This window comes from Pinus tabuliformis, chromosome 5_1 (genome assembly GCF_031772625.1).
Source record: "Pinus tabuliformis cultivar Carrire ecotype Pingquan chromosome 5_1, CPIR1, whole genome shotgun sequence".
NCBI lineage: Eukaryota > Viridiplantae > Streptophyta > Pinopsida > Pinales > Pinaceae > Pinus > Pinus tabuliformis.
The window spans coordinates 978700749-978725544 of record NC_142305.1 but is presented as its reverse complement, the minus strand read 5'-3'; the positions used below and the strand labels follow the sequence as shown (position 1 = coordinate 978725544).

At 40.0% G+C, this 24796-nt stretch overlaps 1 protein-coding gene and 1 pseudogene across 2 annotated transcripts in view; both read right to left on the bottom strand.

The window, feature by feature from the left end:
- The window catches only part of LOC149168004 (midasin-like protein), a 394853-nt gene that overhangs the window by 323886 nt on the left and 46171 nt on the right, over positions 1 to 24796 (bottom strand). For both annotated transcript variants that reach the window (XR_016260986.1, XM_089433292.1), the window contains exons 3-4: positions 450 to 534; positions 12 to 295 (exon numbers count right to left, since the gene is read on the bottom strand). Coding sequence is in view for 1 of the 2 variants with exons in the window: in XM_089433292.1 (XP_089289418.1) it covers positions 12 to 295; positions 450 to 534 (369 nt within the window). In the remaining variant the exon portion in view is untranslated. The remainder of the gene's footprint in view (positions 1 to 11; positions 296 to 449; positions 535 to 24796) is intronic.
- LOC149168005 (SURP and G-patch domain-containing protein 1-like protein) lies at positions 5323 to 6670 on the bottom strand (annotated as a pseudogene).

The window sequence follows — 24796 nt, the reverse complement described above, 5'->3', positions numbered from 1 at the left end:
TATATTACTACCGTAGCAAACATTCAAGAGCCACTTTTTCTGTCAGACCAGATAGTTTAGAGCCCATAACCCGAGTTGCATCATCACTCATTCTCAGCACTACTGACAGTACTTGAACTGCACACCATCTAATATCATAAACTGTTTCTGAAGTGATTGCAACTCTATTAGAATAGCAAGGCCATTGAAGCAACTCTAAGAACGGACTCCAATCCCAAAGTTCAGAAAATACTTTGGGCTCTAGATACAGAAAACGATAAGATGCCCGTACAACATCCAATAAATGAAAAGATTCCTGCAGAAATATTTAGAATAGTTCTTGTAGATTATTTAAGCAAAAACAGAATAACTTGAACTTGCTGTGTAATTGCAAACTGGATACTTCTAATAGCTAAATACTATCTCAAGCATTTGCCTACTAATGCTCAAAAATTTTACAAATCATTTACTTTTTCCGTCATAGAGATGGAATTATGAAGTTGCAGAAGTCGTTCAAATGGTGGAGGAGCAAATGTGAAATATTGCAAAATGGACCTGCATTAGCAAAGCATATGAATCAAAACAAGCTATCAAAACAAACAATAATAGTTAATTATCTAGATCGTCAGTCAAACAGACAATTCATTGATACTACAAACAGACAATTCATTCATATTACCAAGAACTTTTCCTCCTATTTTCCTGAGAGTGACTTCAATTTTTCAACTGTGTGAAATGCAAGGAGCGTTGAGGGCACAAACAACAGTGAACAGGGATAATTCCATGAATTAAGATATTGTCATACATGAAGAAGAGGAAGGTTGCAAAGAAGAATGAAGCTTCTGAGAAAGATGTTGTAGGGGATCTGGTAAAAAAAACACAGGCTAGACATCATGGCAGATAATCAAACCCGGATGCATCTGTTCAGATGTCAAGCTCATCGACAGAAGATTGACTGACAGCACAAATACATAATAGCAGTCAGCAACATTATAATGCAATTATTATATTCCGCCAGCATGTTCTTAGTATTTCTAAACAGTAATCTAGCATCAAGCTGAATACTGACAGTGAATGTGTATTGCAGAAAGAAAAGAGCATTTTTCTAGTAGCAGAAAACTACCCCATTCATTCAGCACATTATATACTCCACAGTGACAATGATATTATATCCCTGAAGCAAATTCCAGGATAGAAGCAGTCTAGCAAGCAACAACAAATATTTGCAAACCTATAAGGATCTCAAACGCTAGGGCATGCATGATTTGCAAAGCAAAGATGCTCTAACACTCTAAGACTAGGGCTAAGTGACCAGGATTGTGCAGATGCAGATGTGGATCTGGATATAGATCTGCCAGATGTTTGAAAAGCCAGGATCTAGACAAGGCATGGAAACAGGAGGTAAAAGCAATATAAATATAATTATTTTATTTGTAAAAATCTATGCTGCACGGAGACCCATCCCCACCATAATTCATGGTGTTCCTTCGTTCTGGTGATCCGAGTACTTTGGAATTTGTCGGAAACACCCCAAATTTGCCACGGACGCCCTCGGGGACTTGGGGACTTCAAGGCCGTCCCTCGCAAAATTTGGGACTTTTTGGGGACGTCCTATTATCACTCCAAAATTTCTTGTAATTTGTTCAGAAAAAGAAATGATAGAGGTAACCACAAACAAACCTTGGAGATCAAGATCTAGCCTTCTTAATCTCAAAGAGGGCTCTCTCTTTATGATTTAACTTTGTTCTAGTTAATTGATTTTAGGCTAGTTATGATTGTGCTAGTGTTTTTTATTTGAATTTGGGTGGTGGTATCACTTACTTAGATGAACAGAGGTTTGTTTTTACTATTGGGCTATGGGGTCGAATGTTAGACAAACTGGATTGGATCAAGCTTTAAAAACAGTGTCTATAGGGCAAGATAGGTGAGTTATTACAGATCTCAAAGGCTGGATGGTGAAAATGGTTTCTAATCAGATCCAGAGAGCAATTAAGGGTTCCTTAAGCCGGATTATGAACAGAATGAAAGACCTCAACCGGGATGGGAGAGCAATTAAGGGTTCTCAAATCCGGATATCAGAGGAAAACATATAAATGACTAACTGTGCAAAACAGAGTGTACTTAAACAAATTCTGAGTTATATTTCCAGTTAATTCATTCAAATTTGAATAACATTTAAGTTTATGAAAGTTTAAACACATAAGAAAGTAACAAAATCAGACTAAGAAGATATTTCACTGCAATAGCTCATCTCATGAATCCTGTAGTGCAATCTTTTTATTACTTGCTCCAGTCTGTTGACTTGAAAATTGGTACAATCACCCTTAGGTTTAAGATCAAAATTAACTCTACAGATGTATAGCAATCCACACTCAATACTTCGAATTATGAAGTATTTATACAAAAAAAAAAATACAAAATATCTCAAACTGCACTAAGAACTAATCTAGGAAAAGGATATATCTTCATGCAAAAAGATAGAGACAGCTATTGAACTGTTGTTTGATGTCCCTGTTATTTAGGTTCTATTGTCTTTTAGTATTTGATCTTTTTCCCTTTAAGTTGCTTGGTTGTTTGGTCTTCACGCTGCAAGTCATATTTACTTATGACCTTTCATCTGATACTCTTTGACCTTGCTGTCCTGTCAATATCCTTTTACCGTGCTTTTTTACTTTTAACTGTACATTTCATATTTTTACTGTGTATTCCTACAGTAAATCATTGAGTTTTTCCCATGTCTCAGCATCTGGTAATTGGATATTGAGCATTTTTCTGTATATCTCATCTGCCTCTGTATACTTGGCAAAAGTTGGCTTATTAATAAAAAGGTGTTTTACCTCATGCTGGAGGTAAAACAAGTTTTCAAAAGTTTGGTATAATACTTTGCCTATTGGTATGCCCTTCATGGATGAAGTGTTTACCTAATCTTTGGCCACTTCCCTGATCTTCTTATTGTAATCTTCCTGTGTCATTAGCTTATCATTTATAACTAAGGGATTTGGTAATCCCTTTTGCCTCAAAAGTTTGAACTTAACCATGAACCTGTCAATGGCCAGTTGCATGGTTTGACACTTATCCTCCAAGTTCAACATCAAATTCCTCTTAGTGAGGACTCTTTTAACTTCCAAAATTGTACATGTCCTGTTAGGTATCTCTAGTTCTTGCAGCTCATACTTGTTCTTGGAGTTGAGGAAGTGGATGATTCTTGCAACTTCCTCTGGCATATCTCCAAGTTCTGCTTTAACTCTTTGAATGGCTTCTGTAGCCTGCTTTATCAAATCAATTTGTTCAAAAATAACCTGGATGGATGGCCAAATATCATTGACAGAGTCAATGATATTGGCCCACAGTTGCTCCTTAAGCCTGACCTAGAGGTTCATTCAATGTCAATTCTTTTTCCAAGCTTTGATTCTTTCAGTCATCCCTGTGGCCTTTTGTTGTTCTTCTCTGTGCATGATTTGGGCCAATTTGTAATCTGTTTCTAGGCTGGTGACTTTTTCCTTAAGTCTGTTCATCTCCGTGGTCTAAATGGACATTTCTTCCATTGCTTTGACCAGCCTATTTGCTTCATCACCTGTAGAGCCTGTTGTTGTCAATCCTGTTGCCGATGTAGTTGGTGTAGATGTCGGTAGTGCAGTGGCCATTGGAGCAATGGGAGCTAAGGATGCTGCCAAAATAGAAGGTACAGCAATAGTAACTGTTGGAATGACAGTTGCAGGAGCATCATTAAGACTAGCTTGTTTGAGCTACATCAAGCTATCAAGTTCTTTCTCCATCTCCTTCAAATAATCATTCAGTTGCAGCACTAGGTCCATCATCTCTTCACGATTGCTCTGACTTTCCAGGACCTCCTTTGTCTGTCGGTGTTGTGAATGAGGCAGCTTAAGCTATTTCTTGAGGGTTGATATGTCCTTATGTAGCATAAAAACTATGCTGAAGTATGAAAAACTGATAGCTTGTAGAGCTGAAACATGAAGACTGGTAGCTTGAAGGCTTTAATATAAAAATACACACAGGTATTTAATATAATAATTTATTAATATATAAAATTGTATAAGATGATATAAGATGATTTGAATGTACAATGAGGCCCTGCTTTTATACCTCAACAGGTGACCTTTCGTGAATGGGCATGTCTTTTAGACATGCCTTTTCACTTAATTTAATGACTATTTAACCTAAATAATATTTAATTATTTAATATTTATTTTTATTTGATTTATCTAATTGTTATGAATTACATTCATAACATAGCCTCTTCCTTCGGAAGCTTTGTCTTCAAAGCTTTAATGCTGGGGTTTTTCTTCACTTAGCATATGTCTTCTTCAATGTATATAATCTGGTCATCCCTTCGTCATGTAGCTTATCAGAACTATTCCCTTCGTTTTTTTTTTATTCTTTTTTTTAATAGTTGTATTAAAGCTAGGTTTTCTCTATCTTTACTCTTTATTTAAGATTTTTTTAAATAATATATTTTTTTGTTTTTATTTAAGAATTTATTTAATATTCTTTTTTAAATATATTTTTTTGTTTTCATTTATTTATTTATTTATTTTAAATAATTTAATTAATTAAACTATGTTAAACGTAACTATATAAATTAAAGTTAAAAATATGGGTTCAACCCTCATGCCAGATTTCCGTCCGAACGCTGTGTAATTTCGTCTGAAACGCTGTGGCGATTTGTCGTTTGGACACGTTATCAATTGGTGTCGGACCGGCGATCGGATCGTTGGGACTATTTTTTGTTGGGTAGTGGATGGCCGGATAGTGATGGGTGAACAGACGCAGCAGTCGGGGTGGCCTGTTTGAATGGTCCAGCCGCGGTGATGACAGCCAGGCACGATACGTAGGACAACACGGTGAACGATGCAATGAACGTCGGACAGGGCAACGAGAACAAGCGAGCATGTTGTGATCATCAGTGTTATGCACACAATTTTGTCCATGCCTTTCCTGTAGCCACCTTCAAGGTAAGCGAGACGCGAAATGCCACAGAAAGCATGGGCGTTGGCCTCACTTGTTTGGTCATCCCATAATCATGGAACAACATCTCTTACTTTGGACATCATTTTTGCACAGCCCTCAAATCTCTCAGTTTTGTCATTGCTGAAAAAGAGAAGGACATGATCACATGTTCTGAAAGCATCGTTCAGTTTGGCTTTGATGTCATGGTGAGGACTCCACAACCCTGATTTTGCAGCATATTGTAAAGTATCCGGGAAGTCGTTCTTTATCACAAAATATCTTAATCGACCAGCCAGTGATATAAACGATCTTTGAAAGTTTTGAAGCTCTTCAGGTGGCCGCAAATGAAGTAACCTGTTAACATTATTAATAGGCCTATGGTTGTTGATAAAATGGCTGAACTGGTCCACATTGTTGCAGAGATGTTAGTGCATTTTGAGAGTGTGGCACACAGGGCGGGAATCGTGCATCTGGTTGTGCAAGGGGTTCATTCTGAGAGTGTGGCCCGAAAGGCGGGAATGGTCTAGCCGCGGTGATGGGTGAACAGCAGTCAGGGTGGCCTGCCTCAATAGGATCTGCACGACCTGTCTTCCCACTTCCAAGTCCCTCTCCTTTCCTTCCAACCCATCTTTGACAATAGCTTATGCCCAACATTATCTGACTGAATTTTTGCCTTCTCTGCTACTTCCCTGTAAGCTTTCTGGGCAGCAGCATCATTGCAAGATGCTAGAAATTTTTCTAGCTCGTCAAGAGGAATGTAGTCACCCATGTGGTGACCTTTCTTTGGTGGACCCGATAGGGAAGCTGGAGGGGGCATTTCATCTTTGGTCTGCTTAGGTGGTTTCCTTAGCTCTTCTGCTGCAGCTTTCTTCACATAGTATTCCATCATGGCTACTGGATCTGCTGCTGTGGGTGGTGGCTCAGTGGTGCAGTCACCAGAGGAACAAGCTACATGAGTTGATTGATTTGACCATCTTGAATCTACACCACCAGCATCATAGAGTGCAGATGCTGGAGTTTGATAATTTGTTCGCTGTTGAGGAGCACCTTTTTGCAAATTGTTGCCTTGTCGTGATGTTGTATTGCTTGTACTGGCAGTCCCAGCATTCTGAGAATCCCTCGTCTGTGCAAGTGCTCTTTCTTCTTCAGAAACACGATATTCATAATATTTGTAGTCAGGACAATGTACATCGAACAAGAACCTGAAAGGTGTATCGCCAGGATTTTTTTCCCTGGTAATATTTTCAAACTGTCTCCCATTCTTTGCCACAAAACATGCTAACTTGTCAGCAACTTTCTTTACTTTTGGATCATTGGGTGGAGATGGTGCATTTTGGGGGGCATCTTGTGAATCCTCAGTGGTATTTGATGCCTCCAACTTTAATCTCTTTGACTGTCTGTCCAAGCCCCTTTTTCCATCTTCACTTTCATCTTCAACTTCATTTGGATCATCATCTTTATCTTCATCAAATATATCATTTATTACATATTCATTTTGATTATCACTATTCTGGTCAACATCTTCTTCTCCTGCTTCACCTTGTTCTATTCCTTCACTTTCACTATCATCTTCCTTATTATTGATTTCCTTTATACATACTTTAACTTCTGCACATGATTTTTCTAAATGCTGAAATGCTTCTTGAATAATACGCTGTTCAACGTAATCAAGATGTGAACGTAATGGCACGATGTGCGGAGAACTACGTTCAAAGGCCCGCATGATTATATCGTGTCCTAGCTCTGATACCACTGTAGCATAAAAACTATGCTGAAGTATGAAAAACTGATAGCTTTTAGAGCTGGAACACGAAGACTGGTAGCTTGAAGGCTTTAATATAAAAATACACAGGTATTTAATATAATTTATTAATATATAAAAATTGTAGAAGATGATAAGATGATTTGAATGTACAATGAGGCCCTGCTTTTATACCTCAGCAGGTGACCTTTCGTGAATGGGCATGTCTTTTAGACATGCCTTTTTCACTTAATTGAATGACTATTTAACCTAAAAATATATTAATTATATTTAATATTTATTTTTATTTTATTTATTTAATTGTTATGAATTATATTCATAACACCTTAAGTGAATGAAGAAAGTCATTTCTTAAGGGTTGATATGTCCTCATTCACTTAAGGACATATCAGGACATGTTCAGCAGCCTTAATGTCACTTGGATCATGGCCGAGTTCAATGACCAAGTCCTCCAATGATTTTATCCTATTATCTTTGGCTTGTGAGGAGGCCTTTTCCAGTTTGTATTGGACTATCACATTATCCAATTAATCCTGCAGATTGTGGGCAGCCATGGCCTTTCCTGTAAGGGTGGAGTAAATCATTTCTCCAACCTACTTGTGGAACTCTATCTGATCAATGGGATGAACATTCCTGGCAAAGACCTCAAAATTTGTCTTTTTATAGTCAACAAAGGCTTTTGGTTGCTGAACAGTGGGCTGCAAAAATGATACCTGCATCTTGCCTGCTTTGATGTCAAAGGCTGACATCAATCTGGTCTGGTTTGGTGGTGTAAACCCTCTTTTCATTTTTTTAATTCTTTTTCTTTTATTTGGAAATCATTGGCAAATTGACAAGTATTTACAAAATAATATTCCTAACATACAATACTCAATTACCTTAGATCCTATAAATTATAGAACCCTAACAGAACAATGATGTAATAATGAAAAAGAATTGATCAAGAATGAGTCACAAGACCTTGCCACTCTCCACTAACAAAAGTAAGTCCAAGATTAGAACCTCAATCGGATTTGATCCTGAATGATCAAGTTGTTGAACACCATGCATCCTAGACATAAGAAGCATGGCAATACACGATGCGTCCATCTGTAGTGTTATGATCTTGATCCGAATTGGATCCATGAAGATTTTCAAAGTGCCATCACTGTATCAAATCAGGACAAAACTTCGAAATCAAGAGCACAGAGCAATCAGGAAGACCTCTGGATAGTGGCAGTTTGCAGCCATCGAGGAACGACGAGGACATCGGTCAAAACACGCTGACTGAGGCCCATGGAAACCGCGCAGGAGGCAAAACTAGCACTTGGGAAGCCCGGATTGGGAAAAGGAGGCCATTTCTTATGTGCAATTAGCGGCATCGCTGGGCGAAACCCCTCGAGAAGGAGAGGCCCTGAAGCGCTCGATCGTATGGAAGCCAGGAAAACTGTGGGGAAAGCACAAAAGGCTAAAGGCGGGACCCGCGCTCCAAAACCGGCAGTATATCAGGGGCACCTTTGGGCGGTAAGCGGATTTGGAGAAAATTGAGCGATTCCATTCAGCACCCGACACGTGGCAAGCGGAGGAGAGAAAACCGCCGCTCATCGCACGCTAACGGTCGAACAAGTCAACCGCGCGAAATGAGCGAATAACGTTGGATCTGGGGGCTCTAGATCTAACGACGGAGATCGTGCCCAATGGGGGAACCAGATTTGACAAGGGATTAAGCCGTAGCATAAAGAATTCTGAAATCCGATTTGACCGCTGAGTTGGCGGATGACTCATTCTGCCGTGTAACTGAAAAACTGAACCGACGAGAAAGAGCTGGCACGGTTCACGAGAGGACAAGTGGCCACTCCCTGTGAGCCACTAATGATGACGCAGAGGCAGGGAATTCCAGGTGAATAGTAGCAAGCGATCCGACAGAGGCGGAAGGGGAATCGAATAGTCATGAGATCGATTGGCTTTAAAGCCATGAACAGACAGAATGGAGGACACCGAGAGGAAGACAAAGAATGAAGAGAAGAAGAGAACGAAGACAGAGAAAAAGAAAAGACAGTGAAGCAAAAAGCAGAAAGACAGAGAGCCGAGTTGACCTGCAACATAAGGCAGCATCGAGCAATCCCTGAGAGGATCTGTCGGGAATTGAGCACCACATTGGGATCCTCCCATTAAAGACCAGAGAGGTCAAGAGCTGGTAAGGCAAAGACTCTATGTACTCTAGTGGCTTGGGAATCCAAGAACCACCCTACCAAACCTTATTCTGTTTCAAGAGACTCCCAGTGAACTCCTCATTGTAAAATCTCTGCTTTAAAGACACAATAAAAGAAGGCCACCATTGAAAGTTGAACCGGAAACGTGGCCCTGGAGGATAGGGTGAACTCCTTATTAATTGTTGTGTTCTTGCATTTGCTTACTGTGTTTCTCTGTTGTTTTCCATTTTCCAGTGTCTGTGTATTTTGCAATCTGACCGATTCGTTGCCTTAAATAACATAGACACACACCAGCACATGAGTCTGTAATACCTTCATTCATTGATTAGTTAACTGAGGTCACTCGAGTGATTTTCAGATCAAGTGGTATCAGAGCTCTAGGTTGTAAGGTTAGACAAGCTTGTGTTGGTTTAGTTGTTGAATGCTAACTAGATCAAAGCTCAAATTAGGAGAAGAAGAGTTGGTCGAAACTAATCCTGAAATTGGGAGAGTCTATCCTCAGAAGACAATGTCAGAGGAAGGTTCTACGGGGCCAGACCCTCAATTCATAGAAAGTTTCCTAGCCATAAAGTCCATGGTAGAAGAAATGTATAGGGACTTTAGAAAACACAAGGATGAAGATTCATCAGGCTCTAAACAAGACAAAGAAGAAGATGAGTCTCACTTCCATGACCACTCCAAAGGAAAAGGGAAAGAGGAAAGCTTTCTCACACCTCCTAACAGCCCTGAACACAAAAAGAAAACATCTTTGATCAAACTAGATGTTAAATTTGATTTACCTATATATGATGGAGAGTTAAATGCAGAAAAGTTGGACAATTGGATTAGACAAATTGATGTTTATTGCAGAGTACAAAACATTGACTCAGACAAGAGCAAGATTCAGCTGGCAAGCCTACGCCTTGGAGGCACTGCCTTGGTTTGGTGGGAAGGTAGAACCCAAGCTGATATGAAAAGACATGGTAAGACTATCTCTGTCTGGAGTGAATTTGTTTCTGCAATCAAAAAGCAGTTCTATCCATTGGCCTACATGCAACAAGCCATGATGAGTTGGCAAACTCTTCGGCAGTTGAAAGGGCAAAGTGTGCAAGGGTACACTCAAGAATTTAGAAAGAGAGCATTGATTCTAGGAATCTCATTAGACTCACCTAAAACTCTTTTGAAGTATATTGGTGGTCTACACAGCTACATGAGGCATACCATCCTCATGTTTAATCCCACTAGTATAGATGAGGTATCTGTACAAGCTACTCATCTAGAAGCTAGAGGAAAGAATGGAAATCCAGAAGTTGGGGGACCATCCCAACCCACTGCAAGCAAGAGCAAGAAAAGAAAACAGAAGTGGAAAGCAAGGAAGGCTAACACTCCACAAAAAAGCAAAGCCTCATGCACTCACTGTAAAAAGGATGGGCATGATGATAAGCATTGTTGGATTCTGCATCCAGAGCTAAGACCTAAGAAGTTCGAGGGCAAGAAGAAGAAGACTGCTACAGCTATTCAAAAAGATTTGGGGTCAGACTCAGGAGATGAAACAACCATTGCAGCCACAGGTATAAAAGATAAGAATTTTGAAGCATCTACTAGTAATTCTGCACAAACTATTATTGATGAAGAAAATAAGAGAAAAATACATGAGCTTTACCATATTCGAGTTATTTCAAAACATCAAAAAATTGATACTTTGTTTGATAGTGGCTCACAAGTAAATTTAATTTCTGAAGCAATTGTAAAGAAGTTGGGATTAGCAACTACACCTCACAAGAAACCATACCCATTAGGATGGTTGAATGATAAAGCACAACTACAAGTGACTAGACAGTGCAAACTCAAGTTTTCTTTTGGGTCAGCATTTGTAGATGAGGTTGAGTTAGACATAATTTCTTTGGATATATGTAGAATTGTTTTAGGAAGTCCTTACTTGTATGATAGAAAAGCTATTTTCTATAGAGCTGAGAACAAGTATCTACTTGTCAAAGATGGAATCGAATACTTTGTAAGAGCTCATAAACTCAAGAATAATTATACTCTCATAAACTCAGGGCAGATGAAAAGAATGATAAATTCATGCAAACAATTCTTACTAATGGTTGTAAAGGAAAAGAAACCTGAAAAAACCAATGTATTTAAGGGTTGTAATGCTAAACAGAAAACTGATTTAGAAAAGGTTGTTTTAGAGTATGATATCTTGTTTCAAGAACCTAAAGGTCTGCCACCCAAAAAGGAAATAGTGCATGATATTATTTTGCAGCAAGATGCTCCTTTGCCTAACATTGGAATGTACAGGTTGTCTACGTTAGAGAATCTTGAAATCAAAAAGCAGGTGCAGGAGTTGCTCAAGAAAGGGTTCATCAGGCCTACCACATCACCATGTGGGTCACCAATCGTTTTGGTGAGAAAGAAAGATGGCTCGTGGAGAATGTGCATTGACTACCGAGCACTGAATAAGATAACAATCAAAAATCATTATCCCCTTCCTCACATAGATGATCTTTTAGATCAATTGAAAGAAGTTGTTTATTTCTCCAAGCTAGACTTGCGCAGTGGATACCATTAGGTCAGAGTTGCAGAACAAAATGCATGGAAGACTGCTTTCAAAACAAAGCAGGGATTGTATGAGTGGTTGGTTATGCCATTTGGCTTAACAAATGCTCCTACTACTTCCATGAGATTAATGAATGATGTACTCGGACCTTTTCTTGATGATTTTGTTATTGTGTATCTAGATGACATTCTGATTTTTAGTAAAACGTGGGAAGAACACTTAAAGCATGTTAAGCAGACACTAAATGTTTTGAAAAGAGAAAAACTTCATGTTAAACTCTCAAAATGTGAATTTGGCAAAACATCTCTGAATTATTTGGGTCATATATTAGGGGGTGGTGAATTGAAAATAGATCCCTCTAAGGTGGCAGTCATTGTAAACTGGCCTAAACCTAAGTCTGCTACAGAAGTGAGAAGCTTCTTAGGGGAAGCACAGTATTAGAGGAAGTTCATTTCTAACTTTTCCTCAATTGTAACTCCCTTACATGCTTTAACAGGATTGAACAAGGTGTTTCAGTGGGGAGGCAAACAGCAAAAAGCCTTCGACACCTTGAAAGAAAAGATTAGTATAGCACATGTACTAGCACTGCCTGATCATCAAAGACCATTTGAAATCCAAACGGATGCCAGTGACTATGCCATGGGAGCAGTGTTGACAAGCACGGTAAGCCCATATGTTATCATTCTGACACTTTTAATCTTGCAGTAGTTAACTATCCTACATATGATAAAGAATTGTATGCATTAGTACAGAGTGTGAAAAAGTGAAAACATTACTTAATGGGCAAAGAGACAGTAATACATACTGATCATCAACCACTTCAATATCTACACTCCCAAACTAAGTTGCAACAATCAAGGCACTATAGATGGATGGGTTTTCTACAACAGTTTCATTTAGTCATCAGATATAAAAAAGGCATACATAATAAAGTTGCAGACATGTTATCTAGACCCATTATAAATGCATCTACTATACTTAAGCGTAATTTTGTGCTACATGAAAGCTACATTGAACAATATGCTCAAGATATAGACTTTAAAGATGTATATGCAACTTTAAGTCAAAGCAAACGAGTAGAAGTATTGGATTATCATGTAAAGGACCGGCTCTTATACCATTGTGGGAAGTTATGCATTCCACACATTGAGAGAGTAAAGATAATTAGAGAAGCACACACTTCTCTGATATCAGGTCAATTTGGGGTAAGTAAAAGAGTTGCACAGCTGCAAAGATTTTGTTATTGGCAAAAAATGAATGAGACAGTTTCTAGATATGTAAGAGGGTGTACTATGTGTGCTAAAAGCAAGCCCAGCAATAGAAAACTAGGCTTGTACACTCCATTACCAGTTCCTTCTCACCCTTGGGAAAGTGTTTCCATGGATTTTGTTAGAGGACTGCTTAAATCTAGGAAAGGTCACGATTATTTGTATGTTGTTGTGAATAGGTTCAGCAAAATGTGTATTTTGATACCTTGCAATAAACAGATTATAGTTGAACAAACTGGAAAATTGTTTTTTGAACATGTATGGATTCATTTTGGATTACCCATTTCAATTGTATCTGATCGAGACACCCGATTTGTGGGAAAGTTTTGGTCAAGTCTGTGGGAACTGATGGACACCAAACTTAAAAAAAGCACAGTGTTTCATCCACAAATTGATGGCCAGACAAAAGTAGTCAATAGGACAGTGATCCACTTACTCAGAGGATATTGCAGCAAACATCCTAAGCTTTGGGATGAACATTTGTGTTATGTGCAGCATGCTTACAACAGAGCAAAACATTCTTCTACACAGAGATCTCCTTTTGAGATTTGTTTTGGTATCACACCAAGGTCTCCTTTGGATTTTGTCTTTGGTAAAGATACCACAGTTGAGGGACACAGTGATGTGGACAAGGCAACTAGGTTCATTGAACAAATCCAGGAGATCCACCAGGCAGTACAGGAACAGCTGGAAAAGAGCCAAGCCAAATACAAGGCAAGGCATGACAAGCATCGGATGGAGCATAGTTTCCAAGTTGGTGACCAAGTATGGACCTTTCAAAATACTTGAGAAGATTGGTGAGAATGCTTTTCGCCTTGATCTACCAGCTTACATGCACATCTACTCAGTCGTAAATGCAAATTGCTTGAGATTGTTTGAACCCTCTCTAATTGAGGATCCCGAAGAGTAGAGTCAATTGCCTTCTATTGATGACCTGCTACCTGAATATCCTAATGAATTGCAGGAAGACAGTTTTGGATAGGAAGGTGAGGACGACGCATAGAGGAGATGTTGAGTACCTCAGAATTGGGCTCAAAGGTTTAAAGCCGAGCAGTGCAAAGTGGATAGAGATTGGACAAGTGAGACAATTATACCCTCACTTAGTCGATGCTTGAAAACCAACTTTTGGTGGTCCAAAAGCTTTTTCAGTGGGAAGGTCGTGATCCGAATTGGATCCATGAAGATTTCAAAGTGTCATGACTGTATCAAATCAGGACAAAACTTTGAATTCAAGAGCACAAAGCGATCAAGAAGACCTCTGGATAGTGGCAGTTTGCAGACAGCGAGGAACGACGAGGACATCGGTCAAAGCGCGCTGACCGAGGCCCATGGAGACCGCGCAAGAGGCAAAACTGGCACTTGGGAAGCCCGGATTGGGAAAAGGAGGCCATTTCTTATGCGCAATTAGCGGCATCGCTAAGCAAAACCCCTCGAGAAGGAGAGGCCCTGACGCGCTCAGTCGCATAAAAGCCGGGAAAACCGTGGGGAAAGCGCAAAAGGCTAAAGGCGAGACCCGCACTCCAAAACCGGCAGTATATCGAGGGCACCCTTGGGCGATAAGCGGATTTGGAGAAAAACGAGTGATTCCATTCAGCGCCCAATGCGTGGCAGGCGGAGGAGAGAGAAAACTGCCGCTCATCGCACGCTAACGGTCAAGCAAGTCAACCGCGCAAAATGAGCGAATAACGTCGGATCTCGGAGCTCCAAATCTAACAGCGGAGATCGCGCCCGATGGGGAACCGGATTTGACAGGGGATTAAGCTGCGCCATAAAGAATTGTGAAGCCCGATTTGACTGCTGAGTTGGCGGATGACTCATTCTACAATGTCACTGAAAAACCGAACCGACGAGGAAGAGCTGGTGCAGTTCGCGAGAGGACAAGTGGCCACTCCCTATGAGCCGCTGATGATGACGCAGGGAATTCCAAGTGAACAGCAACAGGCGATCCGACGGAGGCGAAAGGGGAATCGAACAGTCATGAGATCGATTGGCTTTAAAGCCATGAACAAACAGAACGGAGGACACCGAGAGGAAGACAGAGAACGAAGAGAAGAAGAGAACGAAGACAGAGAAAAGGAAAAGATAATGAAGCAAGAAGCAGAAAGACAGAGAGTCGAGCTGACCTACAGCATAAGGCAGCATCGAGCATCACTGAGAGGATCTGTCGGGAATTGAGCACCACATTGGGATCCTCCCATTAAAGACCAGAGAGGTCAAGAGCTGGTAAGGCAAAGACTTTATGTACTCTAGTGGCTTGGGAATCCAAGAACCACCCTACCAAACCTTATTCTGTTTCAAGAGACTCCCAGTGAGCTCCTCATTGTAAAATCTCTGCTTTAAAGACACAATAAAAGAAGGCCACCACTGAAAGTTGAACCGGAGACGTGGCCCTGGAGGATAGGGTGAACTCCTTATTAATTGTTGTGTTCTTGCATTTGCTTACTGTGTTTCTCTGCTGTTTTCCATTTTTCAGTGTCTGTGTATTTTGCAATCTGATCGATCCGTTGCCTAAAATAACATAGACACACACCAGCACATGAGTCTGTAATACCTTCATTCATTAATTAGTTAACTGAGGTCACTCAAGAGTGACCTTCAGATCAGATCTCTATCCACTTTTCTCAGCTCATGAGAAGTACTTCCCACGAGTCCCTGACTACATGGGTAGGATGTATGCTAAGGCATCTATAAAAGAAGGTGAACCGTTCATCCTGCTCATATGCCATAGGAGAAGGTGAACCACTCACCCTACACACGTGCCAACGATCGTTGGGGAAGGTGAACCACTCACCCTACACACATGCAAAGCATCAAGGGGTAGCACAGGGGGAGGTGAACCACTCACCCTGTACATAGCACACCTATAGGGGAAAGTGAACCACTCACCCTATGGTCGCTCATAGCTCCAAGAAGTACCCCAAAACCCCAGGAACTCAGTGTCCAACTCAAGCAGGACCCTCGTGGGAGGGTCCTTCCACGACTCCAAGTCTCTCTTGGAAGGCCTTCCCCAAGGTCTTCGTGAAAATGTCAGGAATCTGTACGTCAGTCCTGATGTGTTGGAGCCTTATTGCTCCCTGTTGTACCATATCCCAAATAAAGTGGTGCCTGATGTCAATATGTGTGGAACAGTCATGGAACAAGGGATTCTTTGAAAGGCGAAACCCACTTTGGTTGTCGCAATAGATCACGATGGTATCCAGTACATGCTCAAATAGCCCACTGATGAGCTTCGGCCTCGACGGTGCTTAAGAGCAATCGATTATTGCTTCCTTCTCGTCCAAGAAATCAAAGCAGAGCCCAATGAGAAGCAACATTATGACATGCTCTTTCTATCCACCACACTGCCAACCCCATCAGCATAAGAAAATCCATGTAGCCTCAAATTCCCGGCAGTGTATCTCAGCCCATAGTTGATTGTGCCACAGAGATATCTCAAGAGGTTCTTAACAGCAATCCAATATATGTGATGAGGCTCAATCATAAATTGACTCAAAGTATTCACAGCGAAGCATATGTCTGGTCGAGAGTTAACCAAGAACATCAGGGCCCCCACAATCTGTCAATACTCAAAAGGGTTTGCCAATTTGGGCCCAGCAGCTCTTCCACATAGCTTCTTGAAGTTGAGTTCCATCGGAGTAGACATAAACTTGCAATCCACCATCCCACATCTCTCTAGCAGCTTCATAATGTATTTTCCTTGAGAAAGGAAAATCTCACCTGGCTTCTGCCATACCTCCAAGCCTAGGAAGTAATGCATCAAACTCAGGTCCTTCATCTAGAACTCAGAAGTCAACTCCCTCTTTCATTGATAAATGAGAGGGTCTGGATCAGTTAGAAACAGATCATCAACACAAAGGACCAAAATAAGAGGCATGTCCTTTTCAACCTTGAAGTATAGGTTAGGATCAGCATAGCTCCTTATAAATCCCAGCGTCACGAGATAATTGTCAATCCTTTCGTACCAAGCCCTAGGGGTTTGCTTCAATCCATAGAGAGCTTTCTTCAACCTGCATACGTATGTCCTTCGATCTTGTTCTTCGAACCCTTGAGGTTGTTCCAAGTAAACTTCCTGCATAAGCGAGCCATGCAAGAAGCAGCGTTGACATCCATTTGATGTAGGCTCCATCCTTGGTTGGCAACGATAGCAATAATAGATCAGATAGTGGTATATCGAGCAACTGGGACAAATATCTCATCATAATCCACTCCTTCCTTTTGAGAGAAGCCTCAAACGAAGAACCTGGCCCTATATTTTTCAGCACTCCCATCAACATTATGTTTGATTTTGTAAAACCATTTTGAAGTGACCACAGACTTGTCTTTGGGTCTAGGAACCACATCCCAGAAATCATTATTCATGATAGATTCATATTCCTTATTCATCGCATCCTTCCATACTTGGGGTTCTACAGCTTCTTCGAATGTGCATGGTTCAGCGTGAACAATAGTGCTCATAGCAGCCAAATAACCTTGATACTTGTTTGGCTTCTTACTTCCATGGAATGTCCCTCTTGGAGCAATATGTCTTTCAACATCTTCGAGTGTATCTTTGAGCCACAATGAATGTTTCCTTGAGGTAAAGGGATCACCAGGAGGTGGATCAATAGGATCCATCGGGCATAGGCTCATCTGTCTGAGGTTCATCCTGTTTTTTGACAACAACATCATCATTGTCCTTCCTTGGGATAGGGAGATCTTTGGCTTTCATAAGGGTAGTATCTTCATCAAAGGTGACATCACGGCTTACTTCCACATCTCTTTGACCAGGCACAGAGATTCTATATGACTTTGAATTTTCACTATAGCCGACGAATATTCCTTTCTTCCCAGAAGCTTCCAACTTATTCCTCTTCTTTTTAGGCACATGAAAATATACTGGACAACCAAAGATTCTAAAATGAGAAACATCAAGTTTCTTACCAGTGAAGACCTCCTCAGGTGTATTGAAATCCAAAGCTTGATGCGTGCTTCTAATTTGAACATATACAGCAGTGTTGGCAGATTCTCCCCATAAGAACTTTGGTAGACCTTGATCATGGAGCATGGCACGGGTGGCTTCCATGATTGTTCAATTCTTCCTTTTAGCAACGCCATTATGCTCAGGAGTGTATGGGGCAATTGTCTCCCTCTTAATGCCAACCTCTCTGCAAAAGTAATTGAATTCATTTTATTCATATTCAGTTCCAATGTCGATCCTCAATATCTTAATCTTCTTCCCTGATTGATTTTCCACCAATGATTTGAAATAACGAAACCATTTGAACACGTCATCCTTCCTCTTCAAAAAATAGATCCATGTTTTGCAAGAGTAGTCGTCCACAAAGATTGCATAATATAATATCTTCCCAACAATGTTATGGGCAACATACCAGACAAGTCAAAATGGACCAATTGAAGAATATCGGTAGTCTTGCTTTCACTAGAAGGTAATGGTCCCTTTGTAAGTTTTCCAATTGCACAACCTTGAGAAACACCTTCATGATTCATGTTGAACTCGAGCATATCTCTGACCATTTTCATTACCCAAGGTAAGGCTCTGTAATGTAAGTGGGCAAATCTTCGATGCCATAAGCTCAGATTGAAGTGAAGTATCGCTTGCCAAAGCTCCCAAAGGACTTCCACCAACTTGATAGAGACCATCAACCCCAATGTTGCGAACATCTCAATCGGAATTAAATAGGCGAGGGTCCGAAATCAAAAAGAAAAAATCTTTAAAATCAGGAAAATTTTGGTAAAAATCAGTAAAAATTCGGCAAATAGAAAAATATTCAATTTTTTTAATATCTAAATCATCCACAACATAAAATAAATGCATTGACACATTAATATGAAAAGAGAACTAATATATAAGATGTGTAATATCATGTCTAGTGCTACATCACACATAATAGTGAATCATGTCCTGAATACCAAGTCCTGGGTCCCAACTCAGCCTCAAAATATCAACAAAAAAAATAATAATGTATCTCATATCATGAGTCATAATGTCATATACAATGAAATGAACCAAATAACTAATACTACTAATTTCCCATGCCCCTCTTCTGAGAAAATGTAATAGCTTTCAGCTTTCCCTCTAAATGAAGAAGGTGGTGGGGTTGGCAGTGGACTCCATTGTGCTCTAGAAGTTGAAGAACTAGGAGCTATAGGAGGTAGACCACGTCCTCTACTGGTGACAAGGGTAGGTAGTGTCACCTCCTCCTCCTCCTCCTCCTCTCGCCTCCCCCCTACCCCCTCCACTACCTCCTGCTCTAACCAATCAGGGGTCCACTCCATGATAGGCCTCTCAACCTCAACCCTCCATGCAGCAGTGGTGTGGCCTCCACAACAAGTGTCCTCTCAAGTTGCCTCACCCATAATCGAAGATTGTAGTAGACGTAGACCATGTCATTAAGTTGTTGGGACTGTAAATAATAAATTAATAATTATAAAAAATTATTATTTAATGAATTCAAGAAATTTAATTGGAATATTTTAACATGTTGCGATTCTTGGTGTGTATTTTTTCAAATACACTCCGGTTGCGCTCACATCCCGAGGAGCTACATGTTTGGCAGTGTGGAAAAAGCCGAGTAAAAATTGGGATTAAATCCCCAAAACACGATTTTTTTGGCTGGCCGATTTTTTGCCAATTTTTCCATTCCCGAAAAAATCGGGATTAAATCATAAAAGTCCTGATTTAATCAGGAGTCAACCCAAAAAGTCACCAAGACTTCCCAGGTCGCGTATAAGAGGTGGAAAAGTGAAAAAAAAACCATCATTTTTCACTGTTTTTGCTCCCATTCGTCCCTGTGGAGAGAGGAGGTGTTTGCCATTGCCCAAGAGGAGGAGATTTGCTAGTTTTGTGGTGGATATTTGGAGATTTGTCCACTGCTCAACATGAGAGATTCAAAGTGTCGATTTGTTGTTGCCAAGTACGTATTTTAATTTCTCTCTTAGTCTTTCTTACACAAAGGGCTTCTTAAATCTTTCTATAATACTATTAGTTTGTTTTTATCTTATTTTTGCTTAGAATTTTGAATCAAAACATTATTTAGAAAGTAGATTGAAGCAAAACTTCAACTTTCAAGAATCAAATGACAAAATTCAAACGCTTGTTTAGTGAATCTGAGTGTGTTCAAGAGAGTGAGAAGACGCATTTAAAAATTAAAATCAACAATTAAATTTTTGTTTGCTTCTTATGTGATGGGCAATTTTTTTATTTTTTACAATTTTTTTAGTGCCCAGGTTCAAATTCAAGTTCAAAGTTTCAACAAAATGCCAAAGCTTTTGGACCGTATATGGGAATATGGTGAACGTGATACTATCCCGAATCTGGGGGGGTCAATAGAATGTATTTGACTTGCAATCTATGTGGTAAGCATATGTCAGGGCAAATTCCATTTGGGACAAATTCCCGGTCAAAATGTAGAACTTTGCCCAGATCCATCTCCAGAAATCATCTGGCAGACCATTAAATCGTTGATGGAAAAAGAGGAGGGCAAAGACACCAGGGTAGCACTAAAAATCCAACTTGTATGGGCCTCAAGAGTTGGGGGAAGTGAGAGTGGTTCTTCAACATCAACTTCCACACCCACATGTCCCAACCCCTCAACTTTCTCAACTTTTTTTGTTCCCAGAACCACGCCTGTTGCACAACCTAGCATCAAATCGACACATAAAAAATAAAAAAGAAAAGGCAGAAGCTGACAGGTTGGTCAGTAAGTTTCCTTTATGGAGTGATGTTCCATTCAACATTGCCAAGACAAACCCATTCTACCAACCTATGTTTGATGTTGTTGTTGTTATTGACCCGAGGTATAAAGCCCCTACCTTTGCAGAATTGAGAGGACCTCTTATTCAAGATGAAAACATTGATTGCACTGCTAGATTGGAGGAGTTTAGGGCATCATGGGAACACACTAGATGCACAGTCATGTCAAATGGTTGGACTGACCAGAAGGGTAGGACCCTTATTAACTTCTTGGTTAGTTGTCCCAAGGGGTCAATGTTTATGAAATTTGTTGATGCATCTGCACACATTAAATATGCACGTTTATTACGTGAATTGTTGGACATCTTCATTCAGGAAATAGGCCCACGAAATGTTGTCCAAGTCATAACGGACAACGCTACCAATTATGTTGCAACTGGCAAGTTGCTTATGGAGAGGTATCATAACTTGTTTTGGACACCTTGTGTTGCTCATTGTATTGGCTTGATGTTAGAGGATATAGGTAAGATTCATCTTGTGAGGCATATTGTTGAATCATCCAGGAGCATAACAAAATTGATATAAAATCATGCATCTCTCCTTAGCTTGATGAGAAGATTCACCAACAACAAAGAGTTGGTGCGTCCTGCCATTACACGATTTGCCACTACTTTCATATCTCTCCAGTCTCTATTCAATTCTATGTGGGATGTGAAGAGCATGTTTCTTTCACAGGATTGACATGCTTTATCTATTAGCCGCAAAGCAGAGGGAGAGAGCATATGCAGACTAGTTTCATATGATCAAAGCTTTTGGGCAGGAGTAGAGGTGTGTGCCATTTCAGAACCTTTGGTAAGGGTTCTTCGGTTGGTTGATGGAGAGAAGCCCGCAATGGACTACTTGTATGAGGCCATGGATACAGCCAAAGAAGCCATTTGTGCTTATTATGAAGATAAGGAAGATGAAGGGTTAGAGAAACAACAGGTCATATGGAGAGTGATTGATGAGCGATGAAACAATACCCTCCATCGCAAACAATATCTCCATTTCTTTGGAGATTTCTGCACGTTCCACTGGAGATGGCACCATCTTCTGAACACAAGTGAAGAATCTATCCATGACCTCAACATCAAATAAGAAACCATAGAAATAAGAAAATGTGGGGTTCAAGTAGATCCCTACAATATGAATGGGACGATGGAGTGTATTGTTCCATCGGTCATCAATCACTTCCCATATGAGTTGTTTCTCAAACCCCTCATCCCCCTTATCATCATAGTAGTTGTGAATGGATTCTTTGGCCTTATCCATGGCCTCATACAAATAGCACATTGCGGGCTTGTCTCCATCAACTAATCGAAGAACCCTTACCAAAGGTTCAGTAAGGCTACACACCTCCTACACTCCCGCCCAGAAGCTTTCTTGGTATGACTAACCTGCATATGGCCTCTCCCTGTAGCTTGTGGCTACATGACAATGCATGCCACTCCAATGAAAGAAACATTCTCTTCACATCCCACATAGAATTCAAAAGGGATTGAAGGGATATGAAACTAGTGGCAAACCGTGTAATGGCAAGGTGCACCAACTCCTTGTTGGTGGTGAATGTTCTTATCAAATGAAGCACAGATGCATGATTATATATAAATTTTGTAATATTTTTATGATTCAACAATATCTTTGACAAAAGGAATTTTTCCTATGTCCTCCAACATCAAACCAAGTGTGCAGCACAAGTTGTCCAAAATAAGTTAGGATGTTTCTCCATAAGCATCTTGCCAGCAACAACATAATTTGCAGCATTGTTCGTTATGACTTGGACAGCATGTTGTGGACCAACCTCCTGAATGAACAAGTTCAACAAATCACATAATAACCGTGCATCTTTGATATGTGTTGATGCATCAATAGATTTCATAAACATGTTCCCTTGGGACAATTAACCAAGAAGTTAATAAGAATTCTACCCTTTTGATTAGACCAATCATTTGACATCATAGTGCATCCTATGTGTGCCCATGATCCCCTAAACTCCTCCAATCTCTTAGTGCAATCAACTTTTTCATTCTGAAGAATGCGCCCTCTAAAGTCATCATATGAAGGGGCTTCGTACCCTAGGCCAACAATAGCAATAGCATCAATCGCGCACTGGAAAAAATGATTGTCCCTAGCAATGCTGAAAAGAATATCACTGCAAAAGAAGAAACTTGCCCAACAACTTGTCAGCTTCTTCCTTCTCCCTTTTTTTAAGAACCGACTTGATAAATGGTTGTGCACCCCGTGTGGTTCTAGGAACAAAAAATGATGAAATAGCTATGGGGTTGGGTGTAGATGCTAATATTGAAAAAGAACATGTACCACTCTCACAGTCACCTCCCAATCCTGGCACTCCACCGCCTACCATTTGACTCTTCAAAGTTGCCTTGGAAAGTTTGGTTGTCTCTATTTCTTCCAATGATTTGAGGGCCCTTCGAATGATTTTTGAATTTGTATTTGAGCAAGGCCCTACCTCATGTCTAGGAATTTGTGCAAAGTGAAATTCGTGCACAAGAATAAATTAAACAATAAAACTAACAATCAAGATTTTGCATTTTTTACCCAAAAAAACCCTCTCCACTAAATGAAACAAAAATGACAAAAAAAACACTCAAATCCAAGCAAAAATGATGGAAATTATATGGGTAATAGAAACCCAAAGAAAAACAAGAGAAAAAAAGGCCAAATTTAATGCCCGTACCTGAAAACCACGCACTGCTAAAAAACTTGGTCCAAACTTGAATTTTTTGTTGATTGGGATGTTAAATTCCTTCACTTTTCTCCTCTCTTGACCATGTAGATGAGTTTTTCTCCTCCTTAGCTCTCACTCTTGCCCTTTGTTTACAAGTGAACCAAAAAAACTAAAATTTACCTTTAAAAACTCATCGTTTCCTAGGCCCACAATTATTACTGGTCGACTTGCGATTTTTACCAAATTATCGCGATTTTTTCAAATTTAAAAAATCGTCGATTTTATCGGCCAATTAAATCGCCTCTTTGAAAAAAGCGCAATAACATCGGGATGTTCGCAACACTGATCAACCCTAAATCCAAGAGTAAATGCATCTTCAGGGTTTCTTTGCCAAATACGTATATTTCCATCAACGACTGCTACCTTGAAGCCTTTATCTTCCATTGCGAAAATAAACACCAGGTTCTTATTCAAATCAAGTACATCTTGTAGATAAATGGTTTGACCTTGATTCAAGTGAAGAGTGACAATACCTATCCCTTTCATGGGGTAGGTGGCATTGTCTCCAAGTATGGTCTTCAAATTAGTCTTCTTCTCAACCAAATTTGAGAGGGTCTCTATGTATCCAATGAAGTGCCTTGAGGATCCACTATAAATCAACCAATGATCCAATGTATCCAGGGGAGACGCAGTAGAGTGAGCTGAAATAAAATAAAACTCATCTTGTTTTTCTACAACATTACTTTCATCATACCTGGCACTTCTTGTCCTCTTGGGAGGTCAACCATTTCCGTTTCGAGCAACAAGAGCATTCCTCTTTCCTTTGTTGTTGAACCTGTTGTTCCTTTGATTACCATTGCCTTTGAAATTGTTGTGGTTGTTGTTGCCATCATCCCTTGGAGTATTCTTCTTGTGAGCATACTCTCTAGCGTAATGGTTGAACCTGTTGTAATTATAGCACCTTCATTTTCTTCCTTTCGTGAATCCTTGACCCTGTCTCCTTGAACCAACATTATTCTTCCTTTTCGGATGAGAGGAGAAGGCAGTAGGTTCATTTCATTTGGAGGACTTATCTCTCTCCATCATCCTCATCTCTTCTTGAGTGCATTTAGCCAACAATTCATCAAAACTATGTATGTTGTCATTGTTGAGAATAGTGGTGACAAATACATCCCAAGGGAAAGACCTCCAAGTGCAATGAAAGTGAGCTCCCTGTCAGCAATAACTTCTCCAATAGATAGTAGGTCATTCTTGACTTGAGTTATTCCCATGAAGTAGGATTGGATAGGCTCCCCTTTACCATTTTGATGTCCTTCAACTTGTTTTTGAGAAAGGGGATTTGATTTGCATTGTTTACTTTGAACATCCCAACCAACTTATCATACATCTCCTTAGACGTTTCTAAACCAGAAATATAAGCAACCAAATGCTTTTGAATGGAGTCATTGATAACTTTTTTAGCTTTGACCTCACCTTTTATATACTTTATCTTAGCAGTTGTCGGTGCATTTGAAGGAGGCTCCACCACTTTTCCCTACACATAGTCCATTACATCATGCTCTTCCAAACTCAAGTCCAAAGTCATTTTCCATGTATGATAGTCAGTCTTGTCATTGAGCTTGTCCTCAATCTTGAAGTAAGATGTAGATGCCATGGAGACTTGT